The sequence below is a fragment of the Cynocephalus volans genome, chromosome 1 (genome assembly GCF_027409185.1).
Source record: "Cynocephalus volans isolate mCynVol1 chromosome 1, mCynVol1.pri, whole genome shotgun sequence".
NCBI classification, from domain to species: domain Eukaryota; kingdom Metazoa; phylum Chordata; class Mammalia; order Dermoptera; family Cynocephalidae; genus Cynocephalus; species Cynocephalus volans.
In genome coordinates this window covers 189,934,763-189,958,200 of record NC_084460.1, presented here as the reverse complement: position 1 = coordinate 189,958,200, position 23,438 = coordinate 189,934,763, and the positions used below count along the sequence as shown (strand labels likewise).

Sequence of the window (23,438 nt, the reverse complement as noted above, 5' to 3'; positions counted from 1 at the left end):
CATTTTATAGATGGGGAAGCAGACTCTGGGCGGTTCGGTGAGCTGCTCCACCATAAACACGTCTCTCTGGCGCGTCCACACTCTGGAGAGCTAGACTGCTGACTCTCTGGGTGTCGGTAACCTCTCCCCACCTCCCCGACCCCCACATTGAATACATACACAAAGGAACTGTTTTTCTGTTACAGTAAAAGTTTCTTTCATTTTTACAACTGTGACTTTAGAATTAATACTTCTAAAAACGCTAAGCTTATGGGAAGTGTTGAAATGTTAGCCTGCATTTTCATGACTTGTTGAGAGGTATTTCAAACTATTTGGATTTTTGACCTTTGTCAGTATTCTGTATTTCATGAATTTGTATAGTTAATTTTTTCAAATCGTCTTCCGTGCTTTAAAATGAAGCACTCTTTCTGTTCCAAAAATCTATGCCAGAGTAGATTACTCTGTAGATTTGGAGCACTCTCCTGTTTCTCCTTTCCTTTCTCTCTTTCCTGATTAATGGGCATGCTTCTTGTATGTCCCCTCTTGTCAGATCCCTGAGAAATTCTATTTAAAGTTTAAATTTGTTACTTCATCTTTAGATGATAGACTTTCTTAGGGAAGTGGGCCGTGTGTCATTTAAAGTTGGGAGACTTGCATAGTTCAGCAATAACCGTTTTGGAGTCTTACCCACTTTGCACCTTCAGTCTGGGAGGGCAGATGTGGGTAGAATTGGTCTGGAGGCCCTGCAACTCCCAGGGGCTTTCTGATCCTCGGGGAAGATGAAGCCATGCTGCTCAGTTCATGTTAGGTTTCAGTGTCTTCCAAGTCATGAAAATTTTTCTCCCGAAGTGCTGTGTACAATGTGAGTGCTAGATAAATATTTATTGCTTACACAGGCACCCACATGCCGAATCATATCTCCTATCTCGTAGCTTACTTACATTTCAACAGCAATATGTTTCTATAGATGTTATGTAAATACATTTCTGAAGAGAAAGTTCCTATGGCTGTATTGGAGTCAACCATAACTGAAGGAGTAACATTCATTATCTTGGTAGTCAGTGTTTGCGACATGTGTTTCGTGTTTAGTTTCATGCATGTGCACGTAACAGACGGCTAAAGGATGCAGTTTCCTTTCCTACAGATTTATTAGAACATCGTGTATTGGTGGAGGTTTTGCCCTGTGTTTAAAGCCGCATAAGGAATAAGTATTATCTTACTGATGGTGTCACAGTCTTATAAGGTACAACCTTTCACTCATTGGAGTCTTAGAAAAGAAAGTGGCTTTAGTAAAATTCCAGAGGAAGTTAACTTGAGAAATAAAAAAGATAACTGTAAAAGTAAAGATTTTTTCAACTGTTAGAAAGGCTGACTGCATATTTCACTCTTGAAGTTGCATTCAGTATATCTGGGACTAGAGCTTCAGGAAGCCCTTGTCCTGGCTCCACTTTGCACCTTCTTTGTCGTGCCCCCCCCAGGCCCTCCCCTCCCCCCCCCCGCGGCTGTCCGCCTTTGGAGGGGAGAAGCTGTATAAACAGTGCAGCCAAAGGCAGTAGGAAAGTTACTGGAAGAAAAATCCACTCAGAGGCTAATTTACTCTTCAGAACTTTTAAATGTTATGTACATAGTCCTCCTAGTATGGAACATTTTTGTTTTCAAAAGTCTATTTACATCTTACTTCAAATGTTACTACTTCAGATCTGTGTTCATTTTAAAATGAAAGCAAAGTCTGTGCTTGTTATCAGTTTTCTTCATAGAATTTAGAACATTTTACTTCAGTGAAAATGAATTATGAGTAGACTTCTGAGAAGTATATAGACTATAACTGGTTCAGGTAAATTGAGGAACTGTTTATATGTGAGTATGACAAGAATGAGTAGTTGCCAGAGATTAGTGGTAAATAAAGTAGACTGCTACTTGAACACCTTGCTGAATTATTTTAATAATATTTTGAATCTATCGAAAAGTTTTAATAGACTTTAGTCCATAATTAAAGTTTCTTAAACTGCCACTTAATGGCCTCTGGTTAAGAGGGACTACCTCAGTAGGAGATCTGCTTAAAACTGAGACTACTTAAAGCTTGTAAACACTGAAGAATGTATCTGAAATGTGCAGGAATGAAGTTTGAAACTAATACTTTGATGGAGTTGGATGATGAATTACTTAATCATAGCAGTTTGAATATCTGTAGTATAATTTATTAATCGTGAAAAATACCCAATGAAACTGAAACAAATCTAGCAGAACCGTTTGATCTAAAATTTAAGCTTTAGCTTAGATTTTTTTCCCCAACCACAGTGTCAGTTCTCTGTCTTAGAATAAAGACTTAGGTGTCTGACTCAAAGGTGTATTAGGAAGGGCATGCTTCTTTTCCAGCTCTCTCACTCAGTGGACAGAGTTAATGTAACTCCACTGATTTGTGTCTTTGTTGACTGTTCAGCATCATACCTAAAATACCACTTACTGTACTGTCAACTGGGCGTTGTATGTGTCTGAAGAGTAACATATATCCAAGTGATCTGTTTTCACTAGTCACATCTTATGTTGCCTGTTTCATTTTTCCGAATTTCTGTATTTGGGGTTTTAGATTTGATGTTGGAAACTCTGAAAGGGGAAAAAAGGCAACAAAAACAGCAGATCTGTAATGCTTTGTACCTTGTTGGAGTTCTGGTTTTTCCTCTGTAGGCTGAAGTTTTTAAATTTGCACATTGTAATTTTCCACCAAGCCTTAAAGTATCATGCTTGGGATTTAACAACTATTGGTTTCATTACCAGAAAAATAACTATAAATGTCTTTTTTTTTTTTTTTTAATTGGTGAACATAATTGCAGGTTTAGTTCTGTATGGAATTCTCAAGCCAACAGTGAACCAATGACTGGGAAATGGGAGACATGTTTCCCCTTAGGAAATCTCAGTAGTTCTGTAGAGTATATTTGGAGGGCAGGGACTAAAGGTACCACTGAATATGCTTTTAACTTGCTTTATTTTATATGTTATTTCTATCTCAGCATGGTTAAAAACAGTTATGTCTTGTATGTGTGACCTTGGACATTACGTAAATGTCTCTGGACCTCATAGGGTTGATGCAGGATCAATAGAATGAATATGTGAAAAGTGCTCAGAACAGTGCCTGGAATATGGTCAGTATGCCAAAAAATGTTAGCTGCTAAGCAGAGTGTCCAAAACTTTCTCTGTTCACAATGTCTTCAGTGTGTCAGTAATTTTTTCGTGGCACCTCTAGGCTATAAGGAGCACCTAATAATTCCATTTATTAAGTAGTTAGGTCCTAATAATTAATATTAAGTATTATGTCCTAACAGCTGTTTGAAAAAATATATAAATTGGAAGAAAAACTATTTTTATATCATTTTCAGATAACCCCAGTATGTACTAATGGGGTGGCTGTGTCTGTTGGATATAGCATGGCTTTTCTAACTTGGGAATCAGATTGGGGATCACTGCTGCCCTCTTTGATGTGTGTGGGGGGTATTTGCCTTTTATCAAGGCAACCACCCTGTTTTTCAGTGATAATGAATGATGTCATTGACAGAAGTGTAGCTCGATCTGATGCTGAAACTGAGGACCTCATGTGGGGTCAATACAGCTCAAGCATGGCTGTTTCCCTCACATTTAACGTATCTCTTGGTGCCTCTGACTTTGCTATGGTACTTTGAGAAGCCTGGATATGCAGTTTGGGAACCGATGCCGTTAGTATATTAGCCCAGCTCTAGGGTGGATTTGAACTGATAATTTAGAATTGAAAAGCTTCCTTTTCTTTTCAGCTTATGTGCCTAATTTACAAAATGTATTTCTGAAGGGTTTCCAGTAAAGTAAATTCTGGTTTATGCAAGTGAAGTTGAAGGGTCTAATTTTTTTTTCTTTGTCTTTTTGTGACCGGTAAAGGGATCGCAACCCTTGGCTTGGTGTCGCCCGAACCGCGCTCAGCCAGTGAGCTCACCAGCCATTCCTATATAGGATCGGAACCCACGGCGGGAGTGCCGCTGCGCTCCCAAGCGCTGCACTCTCCCGAGTGCGCTACGGGGCTGGCCCTGTAATTTTTTTTTTTGAAAGTGCTGATGAGTCTGAAATAATAAGGTATGATTGCCATAACACATGAGCCAGTCTTTCCCTAGAAAGGAGTTTTTAACTCATGTTTCCTCCAGAGACCTCCCAACTGACAACGTGATTCTGTGGTCCACCCATGGAGACACAGAAAATGCTGAAGTTATCTTCTAGTGGAAAGGACTTTTTGTACTAGAGAAGTTTTTTGCTAGTTAACAGTGTCTTCACACAAATTGCCAAATTTAGTGTGTAAGTGTGTGGTCTCACAAGGAATCACATGCTGATCTCTGAGGGGTGCCTTTCCCACTCCTCCTGTGCTCCAGCTCTAGGTCTGGTGGCCTCAGAACTTGACTTACTGACCAGAAGACAGCACAGTTGTTAACTGGTTCAGAACTCACCTGTTCCAGTGCTGGCCTCTGGCTTGTCTCAGAGTCTCCTGTAGGTTCTCTCTTTCCTCCCTTTATCCTCATCAAGGTTTTTCTCTGTATCTGTCCTTAATGTGAATTTTAAATATATTCATAGTATTTTGGTTTTAGAGAGTATTTGTTTTTAAATTAAAAATCAGTGGAGCCATCCATGATTCCTTTTTTTCCCTCTCACAGCTGACATTCATTCCATCAGTAAATATCTTTTTTGTAATCTTTGAAATAATCTGAAATCCAAGTTTCTCCCCACCTTTACTGCTGCTCCCCAATCCAAGCCCCCTGAATCTCTCCCTGGGACCACTGCTGTGGTCTGCTATGTGGCCTCCCTGTTTAAGCCCCCTTCTTAAAGAAGACTCACAGCATGTAATGCCTCTGCTCAGACCCCTCCAGTGGCTAGTTACATTCTCAGAATAACCTTCACAGACCTTTCCAGGGGCTCCAAGACCCTTCATGATCCATGATCCCCTGCCCCCAACACTGGCTTCCTTGCTGTGCCTTGAGCCCCTGCTGCACCTGCCTCTGGCCTTTGTAACTGCTGTTGCCTGTGTTGCTCTTCTCCTGACTTCCCCAGATAGTGGTTCTTGGCCTGCCTTCTGGTGTCTGCTCAAATGCCACTCCATCTCCATGCCTTCTCTGCCCATGTCCTGTACCCTGCTTACGTTTGGATCCCATTGCCTTTATTCATTCTGGTTGGCTCAGCACCCCTTGACATAAATATTTGTTTTTGTTTTTCTTTGTTTATTGTCTGTCTCCACCCTTAACCCAGGCTAGAATGTAAGGTTCATAATTGCAGGAACTTTATCTGTTTTGTTCATTGCTGTATTCTTGGCACATAGGTACTGAGTAAATATTTTTTGAATGCATAAAACAAATGAGTAAGCATTTCTCTAAGGGAAAACTCTGCTATATGTTATTTAATGCTTTCATAAGTTAGAAGTTTTTGATGCCATACAAAAACACTTGCTATAATTAAAGTAAGAGCTTTGTAGAAAATGCTTGGACAAAGTTGATAGGCAAGTGTATAGATTGTTTCAGCAAGTTGACTGAGACATACGTGATGAATGATTTGATCCAAATGAGAACAGACTCACTCATTACAGGTAGGAAATTATTATGAATTTATCTTTTTGCAAAAGAAATATTAAATGATTGAACAGTTTCCGTGTATTAATGTTTCAAATGTATTTGTATTATAATACGTAACATAGTTGTAACAAAAATGCTACAATAAATCTTTTAGTATTTAAAAAAAAGAAAATGCTTGGAGAGTTTGAGTCCTGATTACTCAGACTTGTTTTTAGGTAAATTGCTAGCATTCAGTTTTTTTGATATGAATGTGTTCTCTGTTTGGACTTTTTGAATGGAGGACATACATGTTAATCCAGTAAAAGAAACAAAGCTAACTGATATGCCAGAGAGCATATTTGAAATGGTCCTTGGGAGCTGTGTTCAAATAAGTTGTCTTTACTACAAGTCAATAGAAATTTAACTATGACCAAACCAAGGTGTTCTCGGGTCACTGATTCCACTTCTGATGTGGGACATTTAGGATTGAGGGAGAAATGAACCCGGCATTTGGAGGAAGCCTTGGATGAAGATACATTTCTAGCTTTACAGAACTAAACTTTAAACCTTAAAAATGCATAAGCAAAGCAGGCATGCATTTTTATTATAAAGAATGGAATCTAGGAGTGGAATTGCTGGGTCAAAAGGCAAGAACAGTTTAAATTTTGAAAGTGCCTTTTAAATTACCCTGTGAAAAGCACTACTCCAAGTTGTACTCCACTGCACTGGCCAGAGTTAATCTTTTTAATTTTTTGCCAGTCTGATGGTTTGGGTAGAAAAACTAGCATAGTTTTGGGGCTTTTTTAAAAAACAGCTTTGTTGAACTTTAAACTACATGCTATAAAATTTATCCATTGTCATTGTACAGCTCTATGATTATTAGTAAATTTTTAGAGTTGCACCACCATCACCACAATTCAGTTTTAGAGCATTTTCATCACCCCAAAAAGTTCCCTTGTACTTGTTAGCAGTTAATAACTGTCCCCACCCCCAGCCATCAATGTGCCTTCCATCACCATAAATTTGCATTTTCTGGACGTTTTATGTAAGTGAAGTCATGTAATATGTAGTCTTTGCACCTGGCTTCTTTCACTCAGCAGTGTTTTTGAGGTTCTTCCTTGTTGCACTATCCATCCATAGTTCCTTCCTTTTCAGTGCTAAATAGTATTCCACTGTGTGGATATATCATATCTTGTTCATCCGTTCACCAGTTGTGGACATTGGATTGTTTTCACTTTTTGGCTTTTGTGAATGATGCTGCCATGAACATTTGCTTGCATGTCTTTGTGTGGACCTGTGTTTTCATTTTTCTTGGGAAGATTTTAGGAGTAGAGTTGCTATCATATGATACCATATGTTAACTTTTTAAGAAACTGCCAAATTTTTTTTCCAAAGTGGCTGAATTGTTTAAATGTTTAACATTCCTACCATGATGTACAAAGTTTCCAGTTTCTCCACATCCTTAGTGATACTCGTCTGTCTTTTTTATTATAGCCATTTTAGTGAGTGCAAAGTGGTATCTGATTTTGGTTTTAATTGTGTGACTAGTGATCTTGAGCATCTTTGCCTGTTCTTATTAGCCATTCATATACTTTCTTTAGTGAAATGTTTATTCAGATTTTTTACTCATTTTTAATTGGATTATTATTCAGTTGCAAGAGTTCATTGTATTTTCTGGACACACATCCTTTATCAGATATATGATTTGCAAGTATTTTCTCTCAATCTTTGCTTTGTCTTTTCATTTTCTCAGTGGTGTCTTTTGAAGTGCAAACATTTTAAATTTTGGTGAAGTTTGATTATCAATTTTTTCTCTTATGGATTTTTTTGCTTTTGTAGTCATATGTAAGAACTCTTTGTCCAACACAAGGTTATCATAGTTGTTTTAGTGTGCATATATCTGTTTATTAATCAGGAGTTTTTTATATATTTGTTTGTAATTTGACCTCTTCTGAGTTAGTATTAGTTTGTGCTTACTTTGACATTGATGAGGTATAGCCAAAAACATGTCTAAAAGATAAATTCGAATAGCCCTGGCTTGGGTAATGCACATTCTATTTTTGTATTGTACACCACATGTATTAGTTTCCTAGGGCTGCCGTAACAAAATTGCCATCTGGGTGGCTTCAAACAACAGAAATTTATTCTCTCACAGTTCTGGAGGCCAGATGTCCAAAATCCACGTGTTGTGGGGCTGCGCTCCTTCCTACGTCTCTAAGGGAGAAGCCCCTCTGGCCTCTGTGGCTCCCAGTGGTCCTTGGTGTTCCTTGGCTTGTAGCCACATCGCTCCAGTTTCTGCCTCTGTCTTCTCATGATATCTTCTCTCACTCTCTGTGTCTTCTCCCATTTATTTTCTTTTCTGTCCCTTATAAGGACATTTGCCATTGGATTTAGGGCCTCCCTAGATAATCAGGGATGATCACATCTTCAGATCATGAGCTTAATTACATCTACAAAGACCCTTTTTGCACATAAGATCACATTTACAGGTTCTGAGGGTTAGGGTGTGAATTAATCTTTTGGGGGAGGCCACCATTCAGCCCACTAACCACAGTATTTGCATTATCTACTGAGGGCATATTGACCAGTGTTCATTGTGTGTCTTTGGTTCTATATAGTTTCTTCTGTCTTTGGAGGTTTGTCCTCTCTGTACTCCTGACCAAGGGATCATTTTCTTGACATCTGGGCTTTTGGGCTCTCGATGTTGACACAAGGTAAGATGGTCTCTTTATAGAAAAAGATGAACCTTTTCTGTATTCTTTCTCTCCCTTATTTTTTTTTTCCTAGGGAAACAAGTGCCTTTATTCAACTTTTTGGACATATGTTACGTGATGTTCTATTTCTCAATATAATTTTAGGCCCTCGTTTGCAAAATCAAAAAACACACCAGGGACCGTTGTATGTATGGAAACTTTTGTTATTTTTAACTGAGATCTGTTAGCATTTGGACATCACTGAATAAATTTCAGAGCTGAAATTTTCAGTAAAACGTTTGAACTGACAGCAACCCATTTGGTAGTAGTTTTTACTAAATCTGTAGCACACTGTGGGTACTTTTAGTTCGCCTGGACGAGTTAGTAAGCTTCTAATGTCAAGGTTAACAGCAGGAAGGGTTGTTGTAAGTCATTTTGAAGTTGAAGAGCTGAGGGCCAATTTTGCTGTGCTTAAGCATGATTGTTAGTATTTAGTAGCACAGCTCAGACCAGTATCAAGATGTCTGACGACTCCTGTAGCACTCAGCTTTACCACATACTTAGGGAAGTAAGACACCATCTGCTCACATGGAAGGGAGGGAGGTTTGTCCCTAAAATTATCCCTCAAGAAAGCCTTTGCCTTAGAGTTAAAAAAATTAAAATGTCACTTTTCTTTACTTTAGCATTCCAAGAACTGAGTAAGTCAGCCATAAACACTAGAAATTTTTAGTGTAATCTTATTCCAAAATTAAATTCATATTCTGAGAACTTGATACCCAGCACTGTCGTGACTTCTACTGTAGCATATCCTGTCCTTTGGGGTCCTGGGTTGTCTGGTGTAGAGTATGAGAGAGTTAGGCTATACTCCTCAGTTAGTGAATGTTTACTTTGCACTTGCTACACCAGGCACTGTTGTAGGCGCTTGGGTTACATCAGTAAGCAAAGATCCCAGACCTCTTGGGGCTTATATTTTAGCAAGAGGAGATAGACAATGCAATAAATAATAGATTATATGTTAGGTGACAGTGCTATGGAAAAATAAAGAGGAAAGAATAAGGGAAATGGGAAATTGTAACTTTCCAAATTTTTATTATAGAAATGTGCAATGTGTACAAAAGTAGATAGTAGTATTAGAAATCCTGCAAATCTTTTACCAACTTTAACAGTTGTGTGAATTGGCCAGTCTTGCTTTTCTTTCTTTCTTTCTTTTTTATTGGTTATGAATATTCATGAGATACAAAGCTGATTACCCCTCGTGCTCAAGATGTGAAGGCCAGACCCATACTGGTAGCGTGTACCTTACCACAAATTGTGTTTGTACCCCATGTCCCCCACCTGATTATCCCCCCCCCCACTCACTTTGTATCCCAGGGTATGTTCTCTCCCTCTGCAAGTGCATTGTACCACTGTGGACTTTCTTTCCTTCCTTCTTTCTCTCTTAGCTCCCACTTATGAGTGAGTACATGCGGTATTTATCCCTCTGTGCTTTGCTTATTTCACTCAACATAAGTTTCTCCAGGCTCATCCATGTTGTTGCAAATGGGAGAATTTCATTCCTTTTTATGGCAGAGTAGTATTCCATGGTGTATATATATATATACACCACATTTTCCTTATCTAGTCATCCATCTATAGATGTTTAGGTTGGTTCCATGTCTTGGCTATTGTAAACAGAGCTGCGATGAACATGGGAGTGCAGGTATCCCTTCGACATGATGATTTCCATTCCTCTGGGTATATACCTGGAAGTGGGATTGCTGGATCATGTGGAAGACCTATCTGTAGTTCTTTAAGGAAACTCCATACTGCTTTCCATAGTGGTTGTACTAATTTACAGTCCCACCAACAGTGCAGGAGTATTCCCTTTTCTCCACACCCTCGCCAGCATTTGTTATTCATCATCTTTTTGATTATAGCCAGTCTAATGGGGGTGAGGTGTTATCTCAGTGTAGTTTTAATTTGCATTTCCCTGACGACTAGTGATGTTGAGCATTTTTCCATGTACCTGTTGGCCATTTGTATGTCTTCCTTTGAAAAATGTCTATTCAGCTCCTTTGCCCATTTTTTAATTGGGTTATTTGTTTTTTTACTGTGTAATTGCTTGAGTTCCTTGTATATTATGGATATTAATACATTGTCGGATGCATAGTTAGGAAAGTTTTCTCCCGCTCTGTAGGTTATCGTTTCACTCTGTTGATTGTTTCCTTTGCTGTGCAGAAGCTTTTTAGTTTGATGTAGTCCCATTTGTTTATTTTTTTCTTTTGCTGCTTGTACTTTTGGGCTCATGTTCATAAAGTCTGTGCCCAGACCTAATTCCTGAAGTGTTTCACCTATATTTTCCCTTAGTAATTTTATAGTTTCAGGTCTTATACTTAAGTTTTTAATCCATTCTGAGTTGGTTTTAGTATATGGTGAGAGGTGCTGTTTTAGTCTGTTTTGTGTTGCTGTAACAGAATACCTGAGACTGGGTAATTTATAGAGGAAAATGACATTTATTTGGCTTACAGTTTCTGAGGCTGGGAAGTCCAAAGTCCAACTGGTGGTGGCGAGTGACTCAGGGGTCTCACATTGCAAGATGGTGGAAGCAGAGAGAGCAGAGAGAGAGAGAGAGACTCTCTTCTCTCTTCTTTTAAACCCCTCAGAACCACACCCTGACCATTTTAAATCCATTCACTACTGCAGGGTCCTACGACCCAATCACCTCTTCGAGCCTCCACCTTTCAGTTATCATAATAGGATTTCCCACCTCTTAACAGTCACAGTGGGGGCTAAGTTTCTAATACATAAAACTTGGGAGACACAATTCAAGCTTCAGGGAGTTTTGGGGGAACACAATTCAACCCACTACAGATGCATATCTAGTTTCATTCTTCTGCATATGGATATCCAATTTTGCCAGCACCACTTGTTGAAGAGGCAGTCTTTTCCCCAATGTAGATTTTTGTTGCCTTTGTCCAATATTAGATGGCTGTAATCCTGAGGGGTTATTTTTGGTTTTTCAGTTCTGCTCCACTGTTCTGAAGGTCTATTTTTATAGCAAGTACCATGCTGTTTTGGTTACAATAGCTTTGTAGTATAATTTAAAGTCAGGTAGTGTTATGCTACTGGCTTTATTTTTTTGCTCAGGATTATTTTGGCTATTTGGCATCTTTTGTTGTTCCGTATGAAAGTTAAGATACTTTTTTCCATTTCTGTGAAGAATGTCATTGGTATTTTGATGGGGATTGCATTGAATCTGTAGATTGCTTTGGGTAGTATAGGCATTTTCACGATGTTAATTCTTCCAGTCCAAGAGCAGGAATATCTTTCCATCTTTTTGTGTTGTCTTTAATTTCTTTCAGTAGTGGTTTGTAGTTCTCATTGTAGAGATCTTTCACCTCCTTGGTTAAATTGATCCCCAGGTATTGTATTTTTTTGTGACAGTTGTAAATGGACTTACTTTCTTTATTTCTCTTTCTGTTAGTTCATTATTTGAGTATATAAATGCAACTGATTTGGGGGCATTTATTTTGTATCCTGCAACGTTACTGAAGTTATTAACCAACTCTAGGAGTTTTTTGATAGCGTCTTTAGGTTTTTCTATATATAGTGTCATGTCATCTGCAAATAGAGACAGTTTGACTTCACCTTTTCCAATCTGGATTCCCTTTATTTCTTTCTCTTTCCTGATTGCTCTGGCTAGTACTTCTAGCACTGTATTAAATAGAAGTGGTGAGAGTGGGCATCCTTGTCTTGTTCATGTTTTTAAAGGAAAGGCCCTCTGTTTTTTCCCACTCAGAATGATACTGGTAGTGGGCTTGTCATAGATGGCTTTTATTGTGTTGAGATACTTTCCTTCTATACCTAGTTTGTTGAGAGTCTTTATGATGAAGAGATGTTGAATTTTGTCAAATGCTTTTTCAGCAACTATTGAGATAATCATATGGTCTTTGTCCTTGAGTTTGTTGATGTGATGTATCACATTTATTGACTTTCCAGTCTTGCTTTTCTATACCCCTCATTCTCCCCAACCCTATGTTATTTTGAAGCAAATCTCAGACATCATATAATTTATCCATAAATGTATGTGCTATGGGCTGTGTCCCCTCCAAAATCCTCTGTGGAAGCTCTAACTCCCAGTGTGATGGTATTAGGAGGTGTGGCCTTTGGGAAGTAAGTAGGGTTAGATTAGGACAGGAGGGTGGGGTTCTCATTTCTCATGATGGGATTAGTGGCCTTATAAGAGGAATAGAGACACCCCCTCCGCCCCCCGACCATATGAAGATTAGCAAAAAAGTGCTGTCTGCAATCCAGAGAGTGGGCTTCACCAGAAACTGAATCTGCTGACACCTTGGTCTCGGACTTTCTGGTTTCCAGAACTGTGAGAAATAAATTTCTGTTGTTTAAGCCACCTGGTCTATGGTGTTTTGTTAATATACCTAAAACAATTTCTTAATATCACATATTCAGCATTTAAGTTTCCAATGTGTCTTAAATGTCTTTTTACAAAAACTGCTTGAATTAGTGTCCAAAGAAAGTTTTTAGATAAATTAGGTCTCTCTTAAAATCTTGGTTTCCCTCTATCTCACTTTTCTTCCTTGCAGTTTTTTGAAGAGCCCAGCTTGTTTGTCCTGTAGAGGTCCCACTGTCTGGACTCTGGAAGTTGGAGCAGGAGACTGGGTCAGCTTTGAGTTGGATTTTTTTTCTTTTTTGGCAAGACTGTTTTATAGCTGGTGGGTGTTCTTCCATCAACAGGTGTATAATTTCTGATTGTCTCTCATTTTGTAATTTTAGCAGCTAAATATTTTCACATCTCTAATTCCCTAACTGTTGCAAAACAGTGATATTCTAGTTTTACCATTTCTTTTTCACTTATTAGCTGAAATATTTCTGTGAAGTGTGTATGTATACACATATATACACACATGTACATACATATATTTATATTTGGTTACCCAGTGGTATAGTGACATATTATGTGCTTGATTTCTTTCCCACTACTTAACTGTTTTCAAAATGGGTTCGTTCACTAACATCTTTCACTGGTGATCAAGTAGCTTTTTAAAGAAGTATCACCATGAACTTAATCATTATGAATGTACTTGGTATGTTTCAGTCTGTTGTGGTTGTTCCCTCGCTGATGTTCAGAATTGTTGTCTCTCTGGCCAGGGAGAGCTTCTTTCAAATTGGCTTCTAAGATGTAGGCATCTTTGTTAGATTCTTTACTGGCTGGCATGACAAGATGTTCCAGGCTCATTTTGTACATTTCCTGCCCCTGATCTGCAGTCAGCCATCTGTCCAAGGAGCCTTGGCTGCTTTTAGTGAAAATGGTATTTCAAGACCATAGTCTGCAAGCTGGGGCTTCTAGTTGCTTCTAGGCCTTTTTAGTGCACAGTGCTAGGAATTAGGTATTTTTTTGTATTTTAAAGATAAAATACATCATAAGTTCACATTGATTTTTTACAATTAATATTCAAAACTGTGGAGTTCTAATTAACTGCTTCATGTTCTGTGTTTTCTTTTTTCCCACACTGAAAATCCCAGTTCTCGTGGGTACTTGGGCATGACACTGTTAGAGTGAGGTTCTCCACTCGAGCTGCCTCAGAATCACCTGGAAGGCTTGTCAGAACACAGGTGGCTGGGTTCCACCCCGAGTGTCTGGGTGGGACCTGAGAATGAGTGTCTCCAACCTGTACCCAGGTGGTGCTGATGCTGCCTGCTGGCTTGGGCACCACTAAGTCAAGTGTCACTCAGTGGCTCACTTGCTTACCTGGTCACACATGGGCCCTGAGTGGTAGCGTTGGCTCTGCTGTCGACAGTAGGACTAGTGAACACAGATTTACAACTTTTTTTAGCAGTTCTTTGTGGCATTTGGGTATATCCCACCAGGAATAAACAGTCAAATTACCATAGTTTAAAGTCACTTCTCACAGTTCCTCTCTTTGTGGGTAAACCACCAATTGCAGGTTTATACACTTAAGTTCATTGGTTTTATTTTTTCTGATATTTTTAAGGAAAATATTTTTTAAATTTAATTTTGTTTTATACTTACATAAAATATTTACTTCCAAATTCAAATCTACAAAATGAGGTATATTTAAAGAAATCTAGCATATATTCTGTCTTCTCTACCTTAACTTACTTACTTGAGTATTCTATTACAGTTTTTTATGGTTTGTCTTTCCATTGTAAAAATATAAGAACATTCAAACATTCTGTATTTCCCTTTCTTAGGTAAGAGATTGCCCACTGCACATGCTTTTCCCACCTTGTTTTTTTCTCTCTCGACATATCCTGGGCTACACTCCATGCTAGCAGTGTGTTGAGATCTTGCTCCTCCCTTTTCAGTCTGCAGACCTCTGTGAGGCAGGAGCTCTGTGTAGTCCTGCCTGCACTGGTGGAGTCTGAGTTGTTTCATCTTTTGCTATTGCGCACAGTCCAGCATCCAGGCCTTGTGCATGCATCTGTCTTCTAGCCTTGGTGATGCACTGTAGGGGCAGAGCCCTACAGGGCAGGCTGCTGGGGCTTGGCTAAATGTTCGTGTAATTCTGCCAGATGTTGCAGAGTCCCTCCTCCATGTTTGTACCATTTGGAAACTGCAATTAGGCCTCACTGAGAAGGTGATCCTTGAACGAAGGCTTTAAGAAGGCAAAGGGGAAATCTGGGGAAAGAGCAGTGTGGAAAGTGTTCTGTCCAGAGCCCAGTGCAGGGGTGTGCCAGGAGCCGGCAGGGTCTCTTCTGAACTTGTAAATACTATGATCAAACTGCTGCAATAATCCTATGTTTTCTTTATTTTAAAAATATATAAACTGTTAAAGGCTGATCCTTCCATATACTTAAATTTAGATGACTTTATCCAATCTTTTTCTTTTTAAACTCTTCAATCTTAAGTCTAGTCTGATCTCTGAGTGCTAGAGAAGGTGACTGTTGTCTCATTGGCTAGAAGTGTTTACTCATACCTCTTAACATTGGCATGTGTGTTCAACGGTCTTTTAAGTTAAAACAGAAAAAGACTTTGGAACTTTTTATCTTGTGACTGCTTTTTATGTGTTGGTTGTAGTTCTTTTTCTGCAAATTTCTGCAGTATAAAACTCACTGAACACTGTTGTGCTGTGCTGTTTTTCCTTTGATCATACCTATTGGGGGTAATTGTTGTACAGACTGGGCAGAGAGAGAGAGAGAGAGAGAGAGAGAGAGGATGGATGGATGGATGGATGGATGAGGATTTGGGAGAAGAAAGACGGAGAACACAGTAAGGACCTGGAGGAAAGCTAGATGGAATGGGCATAACATTAAACCCAGTGATGAAATGGCGGGTATACAGAACTAAGTTGTAATTTAAAATCACAGTTATTTTGGCAGACCTGACACAGGGGATCACTGACAACTGACAACCAAATGAAGGTGATCCCCATCATGTCAACTGTAGAATGGCTTTTAAACTCAGCCTTTGAAGTGCAGAACAGTGGTAGGGTTCATTAGCTTTCCTTCTCAAATACGTGTCTTCCAACAAAGGGAGGACAGTGCTTATGCACAGAAATGGGGAGTCAGTTGCCAGGTCATTTTAGGGGATTAACCTTGCTTTCTACTTAAAGGATTGGACAACATCTGGATCCTTTCCTGTGCTTTCTCATTCACCTTTACTTTCTGTCCTCACACGGAATGTGAAAGCCCTTCCTGTGCAGACTCTGGGAGGCCACCAGGAAGGGTTCCATGCTCCGTGATTAAGCATTTGGTGCAGGTTTTCCCTATGAAAGAGTTCCCAGTTTGAAGCGTTATTTTTCTTTACTGCATTGATGATGTGTGTGCGTTATAGCAAATCCACTTTATGGGCTATTGAACAGGCTGAGATGAGTTCCTAGTTAGTGATCTTGGATGTTTTCATCGTCCATTGGAAAGTTTGTTTTACCAAAAGCCGTTGAGGAGAAATTAATGTATGGTCTACGGGCAAGCATATGCATTCTTAGGTAACATATTGCTTTCAAACATGAATGGACTGCCTGATAGTGGACTGCAGCTGTCTTTTGTTAACAGTGTGCTTCGAGAATAGCTATTTCTGCAACATTTCTATAAAGCAAATGCTAGATAAATTATATTTTTCCTTTGACTTTTTTGTTCAGAAATAGAATTATAGAATCTTGTTTGGAAGAGCCTTAGAATTAGGTCATTTCTAGTCCTAGTCCAGCTACTCCACTGCTTTTCTAGGTTTCTCTAGATTCCCAACTAGCAGATCATCCAGCTGCTGTTTGAGAGCCTCCAAGTGTGGGACACTTGCCTCCAAATGCAGGTTCTTCTATCTTAGACCAGAACACTTTAAAAAAATTATTTATTTTTTAATTAACACACATTGATTGTGCATGTTTATGGGTAGTACTTCTTATGCTGAGCTAAAATCCATCCCTCTGCCCTTTTTACCCACTAGTACTGTGGAGCCCATGAAGCCCTATAGAGTAAATTTTTTTTTTTTTTTTTTTTTGTCTTTTTGTGACCGGTAAGGGGATTGCAACCCTTGGCTTGGTGTCATCTGCACCGCGCTCAGCCAGTGAGCGCACCGGCCATTCCTATATAGGATCCGAACCCGCGGCGGGAGCACTGCTGTGCTCCCAAGTGCCGCACTCTCCCAAGTGCACCACGGGGCCGGCCCTTTTTTTTTTTTTTTTTTTAATGTAAGATCTTTTACCCAACATAAATCTCAAAATAAAAATACTGGTCTTGAAACTATATGATGTCAGGTATTTAGGAAAGCTGGATGCCAGCTACAAATTGGTTGAACAATTTGTTTTTCCTTGCCACTTTCTCATTGTTTTAATTTCCTGATCCTTTTATACTTTTGTGATAAAAAGACCTTCACAGCTTTACATGTTTAAGGATTGGTGCAGTGAAAAGTAGATGATAGAAGTTCACTCTATCCACAGGTGGTCTTCTGGAACCTTTTATTTTCAGCCAACCAGTGTCAACACAGCTGCTGCATATTAGTCAGTAACCTTAATAAAGTTAAGGAGTGGAGAAGCAGCACAGAGCAGTAGCAGTATTGAGTCCAAAGCCCGGCTGCCTGGGTTTGGGTCTCAACTTTGGCACTCTTTAGCTGCTTGACCTCGGCCAATTGGGGAAGCTCTATATGTCTCGGTTTCCATAGGAGGGTTCAGAGTGAGCATGTGTGGAGGGCATTGCAGGCCATGGTGCTGTCTATACAGACGGGAAACATATGGCTCTTCTCTCTGCTCTGACCCCAGGGTGATGGTATTAGGAGGTGGGGCCTCTGGGAAGTGATGGGGTCCTAAGGGCAGAGTCCCCGTGAGAGGGGTTACTGCCCTTTTAGAAAAGGTCTCCATGGGGCTCCCTCACCGCTTCCACCATGTGAGGCTATAGCAAGAGCAAGGCCACCTGTGACCAGGAAGCTGCCCTCACCGTACACTGAATCTTGATGCCTTGATCTGGGACTTCCAGCCTCAGAACTGTGGGAAATGTGCTTCTCTTGCTACCACCTACTCAGTCTGCAGGGTTTTATGGCAGCCCGAGCAGACTCAGACACTGAGTTTAACTGTTATCTATATTGAATTCTTCTTTTCTCCCCAGTTTAATTAGTTTTTACCTGCTTTGAACATAAAAGTTTTAAATTACATGGTTAATATATGAATATGTGCTTGTAAAAATCTCAGAGAATGCAGTAATAAGTCAGGAAATAATGTAGGCCTGTATCAGTCATCTGACTGCCTGCAACAGATAATCCAATTACTGCTGGCGTAGATGCTGAGAACACCAATCATATAATCAGACCTCAGGGCTCTACCTTCCTTTCTTGGGGATTCCTTGAGCTGGGCTGTCAGCCTGGGGGTCAGCCAAAAGGGAGTGCTCAGGTCCTGTTCAGCATGGCCGCTGCTGCTCTTGCTTGGTTCATACCACCCATGTCTGGGGTCAGGGTGACACCTGGGCCCGAGGGCTGGGGCTGAGGTCCTCTGTGGAGCACCCCTGGCTCACCCCCTCCCCTCTCCTCCTCCCTTCTTTGGGCCTCCCCCAGTTGGCCACGGGAACTGAGGCACACACACAGCAAGAGAGATTTGTGTTAATGGGATTGTGTTTTGAATTATTTTTATAAATTATTTTGAAGTCTCTCCCTCACCAAAAAAAGAAATCTTAGTTGTTGAAATAAATGGCCTGAGTTGACTCGTAATAAATAGCATCTTGGGTCAGGAAAGTAAACAGCAATTTTTCTGAACAGGGTTCTGTGAACATGGGCACATCCATCTTAAGGCTCAGTTTTGCTGTTAGTAGCTATTTTATGAATGGCTGAATTCCTGCTGGTTTTTCTCATGCCTCTGTTGCCCATGGATTAAAATGAAAAATCAGTCTGGAAGTTGTTCTGGCTTACAGCTCAGAGCTCTAATGACTTTCCTACTTAGTGGTTGGGCTATTTTGGGAAAATACAAAGTATGTGTTGTTAATTTAATTACTTGTCATGTGAACTGAGGTTGAATTCTTTGGGGGTTTACACTTAAGCTCTTCCCTGTTTTTCATGCGCTGGCTTTCTATCCCCATTTTCAAAGGCATCTCTAATTTCATAATAGCTTGATACAAAGATTTGAGAGTATAATAATTAATAAACAGCTATGTATTCTGAGAAACTTGTGGTTTTTCTTCACATTCTTATTCAGTCAATGCAGATCTTCCATGGTTTAGAAGAATTTGGCCTTCAAATCTAAGTTAGGGATACAGTATCAGTCTGCTAGGGCTGCTGTAACAAAATACCACAGACTGGGTGGATTAACAGAAATTTATGCTCTCAGTTCTGGAGGCTGAAAGCCCAAGATCGAAGTGTTGGCAGGTTTGGCTTCTTCTGAGGCCTCTCTCCTTGGCTTGTAAGCTCTTTCTATATCCTCCCATGGCCTTTCCGTATCCCTGGGGTCTCCCTGTGTGTTTAAAGTTTCTCTTAATTGGTTAATGGACTCAAAGAATGATTATGTGTTGTAATGATGAATAAACTGTCCTCATTTAACTATTGCATATTGTATACAACTATTGATAGTCCACTTTGTACCCCACAAATATGTATAATCAATTATGCTTCAATAGCAAAATAAAAATAAAAATAAATAAAAAAATAAAGTTTCTCTTATGAGGGCACCAGTCAGATAGGATTAGGGCCTACCCCAAAGACCTCATTGTAATTTAATCATCTTATCAACTTTAAAGACCTTACTTTCAAATACAGTTATATTCTGACGTACTGGAGATTAGGGCTTCAACATACAGATTTGGCAGGGACACAGGTCAGCCCTGAATAGATACCAAGGTCAAACAGTCAACAGATTAAGTCCCCACTTATGTCAGATGACACCTTTACCCTAGGCACATGTGCTGGTTGACTTGTCATCTTTTAAACTAGGACACAGGTTAACAATTTAGTCCAAGATAGAATATAAGAAAAATTGTCACATTATAGTCTCCATTTAGATAAGCTTATTGCACAGTAGGGTTTCCTATGGGAGATAAGCCTGCAAGGGATGTCGGAGCCATTGCACCTTTGACGCTGGGTGTATGTTACTTGAGCACTTATGTGGGACTTCATCACAAGGACCGTGTGTGTGTGTGTGTGTGTGTGTGTGTGTGTGTGTGTGTGTGTGTGTGTGTGTGTGTGTGTGTGTGTGTGTGTGTGTGTGTGTGTGTGTGTGTGTGTGTGTGTGTGGTTTTCTATAGAAAACCAAGTGTGTAAAGTGTCCATGAAGTTGACTTAATTTCTTCTTAGAAGAGTGATGGTTTTTATGTATTAACCTTGGAGCCTTTTAATGAGGCAGTAGAAATTGGCAATCAAAGATAAGAAACCTGAAGCTAACTGAAGATATTTTTACTTTATTGATTTCTAAGATGATTATCAAATATATGAACAAGATGAAAAGTGATGTTAAAACATAAAAGTTATTATTTATTTGTTTTGGTGGCTGGCTGGTGTAGGGATCCAAACCCTCAACCTTGTTGTTACAAGGTGAAGCTCCAACCAACTCAGCTAACCAGCCAGCCACAATTTTTATCTTAACAAAAATGTAGTAATAGCAACCCTTTTATCTACTCTGAGTCAGGCCTTGTTTGGGTTATGTATGTGCATTGACTCATTGATTCCTCACCACAGCCTGTTGGGGAGGTATTCTTATTTTCCCATTTCACTGAGGTCTCTGAGGCACAGGAAAGGTAAATGGTCTCCATGCTTAGTCAGCCGGTAAATGGTGGAGCCAAGACAGGACGCAGGTACTCGGGCTTCCGGTGCCGATACCCACCTACCACGTGCTTTGCCCAGAAATGTCACTACTCTCTGCAGTGACTTGACATTGTTATGTGATTTGGGGGAGGTTTCTTTTTAGGTTCACGATAGCAAAATAAGCAAATATGTTAATGGCCAACATCAGTTCCCAATGATTTAAGATCAATATAAAAGCAATTTGGGAAATGGTTTTGCTTAAAGTAAGAGGATCCTCTGAGTACAGGAATTTTGGCCATCTATATTGAAAGGTTCTTTTTTAGCTTATGTATAATACTGTTATACTATCGTTTTATGAGAACTAAATGGAATTTTTAGTTCTGTTAAATCTAAGAGAGCTGAATTAAAAATTGAGTGTGCATTGTAAAGTCACACACACTGGATCCATAACTGGCATCTGCCCCTAGCCGGGTTTGGGCGCTGAATATGCTCACCTCTCAACCCTCACTTTTCTTGTCTGTGATTGGGGGAGGGGGTCGGTTCTTTTCCTCCCAGAAGTTTTGGTGAGGACTAATGAGAGGGTGCCTGCCAGGTACCTTGCAAAAATCTTGGCTCCTCTGGCATTTGGATGAACACCGAGTTTGTTTCAATGGAGAAGTTGGTGTTATCATTCCCGGTGTCCTTTCTGCATGGAGTTTTTGGGTGTTCTCTTGAAGCTGAAGAAAGCAGTGGTCGTGGGGTCAGTAGAGCAGCTGGGGCTCAGCCAGCTCCATCTCTCCTTAGCTTCGTGGCCTCGGGCAGGTTACTCACCTTTTCTGATCCTCATTCTCCTCATGGGGAAAAGTAAACCCCCCTCATGGCGGTGTTGTGATGGTAGGTTTGATCACGTGTCAAGCTCTGGGTTTTCTTCAGACTAGTTATTTGAAGGTACAGAATAATCTTGATTTGTGATGTCATTTTACTAAATACAAGTACAATCGTGTGTTGCTTAACGACATGTATACATTCTGAGAAGTGTGTTGTCACAGAGTGTACTTACACAAGCCTTCTTACCACACACCTAGACTGTATGGCATAGCCATTATAATCTCAGGGGATCACTGTCATATATGCAGCTTGACATTGACAGAAATGTCATTATATGGCACATGACTGTATAAAATTATATGAAAATACCAATTTAATAAGCTTTGGAGCCAGTTTTGACTGTATTCACCTGAAAATGTGGTAACTGATTTCTCTTTATTTCTATCGTAGGTGCTGGAGATCAGAATTTATTTACTTCTATTTATCCGACGCTTTCCCAGCAGCTTCCCCGAGAACCGATGGAATGGAGAAGGTATGGGGTGTTTGTCGGGCTGTGTCCTACTCTTTGTCTTTCAGACATTTATGTGAGCAAGTGAAGTAGTATAAGCTAAAAACTCAGTTCTTAGGTCTGTTGGAAAGAAACAGAGTGGCATCAAATGGTCTGTGAGTCTTATTCTTTAAGAAATAGGATGATTTTCTTAGTGTGTCATTGGATGATAACTACAAGACAGTTCTTTTGCATTAAAGACTCACTGTTTCAGAATGATCTTGGACTTTTTATGGTTAATCAGAGTGACTTAAAGGCACAGGCATTTTGCAAAGGAGACATGTTCTCACTTAGACTGTACCTTAAAGCAGAAGATATGGGATGTATCTTCTAACATGCAAGAGCCCCTCTCCACCCTGAACTCCTATGGACTTTTCTCAAGAATGAGAAGGTTTACAGAAAGATGTTATTTAAATATTAGGAGAAAAAACAGAATACAAGAGAAGCCAGATCACCCATCCCAGTTGCCCTATTGTGTGTCTTTATTTGGTCGTCTAGTAACTTGTTTAGAGGAAACCATTGACTGGGAATTCACGTCTCGGAAAACTTACTTCTGTTAAGGTTAGATGTTATTTGTGGGAAATGTTCAGATTTTGACTTGTCAGTACAAGTAACCTGATTTTAACCAGGGTGTATGCAGAATGCCTGTGGTCACCAGTCCATACCGTTTTGACTCCTGCAGCATCCCTCCTTCATGACCACCAGTGTGTGCTCCAGTAACATGAGGAATTAACATGGCTTTCTGGGGCCACTTCTCCAGGCTCCCTAGTGAATGTTGTCTAATTTCTCTGCCCAATGATAGTGTCTTATAGGGTATGCATTTAATTGCTAATGTTTCATATAAAGGGTGTGCAGAATGTGGGATCATTCTCTTAGAGAAACGTTGCTTAGCACGTGAGGAGTCCCCAGCTGTGAAGGAGAGAAAACAAGTCAGCAAATGGAGGGATTTAATACCTGAAGAAATGGAGTAATCTGTAAAGGATTTCAAATAAATATATATTATTTAAACACTCAGAAAGATAAAAGGAAAAAAGTATGTCCATGAAACGAGAGAGGATTATGAGAAAAAAGAAATAGAGAAATTGCACAGATTTAATATGCATATTTATCTCTTCACCTTCCTAAAACCCCATGAAATGAGAGTCAAGGATGAAAAAAGCCTAAATGCACAAGGACAGAGAAAGGGGGCAGGTACAGCAGCAGCCAAGAGATCTGGACCCACTTTGGGGAGAAGAAAGACAGATTGAAGAATTGGGAAAGAAAGCTGAGAAAGTCGCGTCCCATGTGTCTGCAGAGCTGGCTACACGAGAGTAGTGAGTCTGTGACAGGTGACAAAGCGCAGGACCTTGGAAGGCCAGGGCTGGGAGGGGGATTGGCAGCGGCGTGGACAGGAGAAATTAGATTCAGGGCCACCACTCTCGTCTGTAGTGAAGTGATTGTTCTTGTCCCACCTCTGCGGGATCTGGGGGTCTGTCTGTGGACAGAGAAGCTCCAGACCCTTGGATACGAGGCACTGAAGAAGGCAGGGAGAAGTGCTATTCCAAAGCCAGCAAGGCCATGTTCTGAACAGCGTGCAGCTCGTGTCCAAGAACTCTGCAGCCAGATCCGTGCTCCCTTGGCAGGAGAGTGGAGAATTCATCTCTGGAAAACTGGATGACCCTAGAGAAAAGACTACCATGTTCTCTTTTTCA

General features: G+C 40.0%; 1 protein-coding gene across 3 annotated transcripts in view; it reads left to right on the top strand.

The window, feature by feature from the left end:
* The window catches only part of TRAPPC10 (trafficking protein particle complex subunit 10), an 87,629-nt gene that overhangs the window by 680 nt on the left and 63,511 nt on the right, over nt 1-23,438 (top strand). For all 3 annotated transcript variants that reach the window (XM_063107655.1, XM_063107645.1, XM_063107636.1), the window contains exon 2: nt 21,651-21,732. In XM_063107655.1, the coding sequence (XP_062963725.1) occupies nt 21,651-21,732 (82 nt within the window). The remainder of the gene's footprint in view (nt 1-21,650; nt 21,733-23,438) is intronic.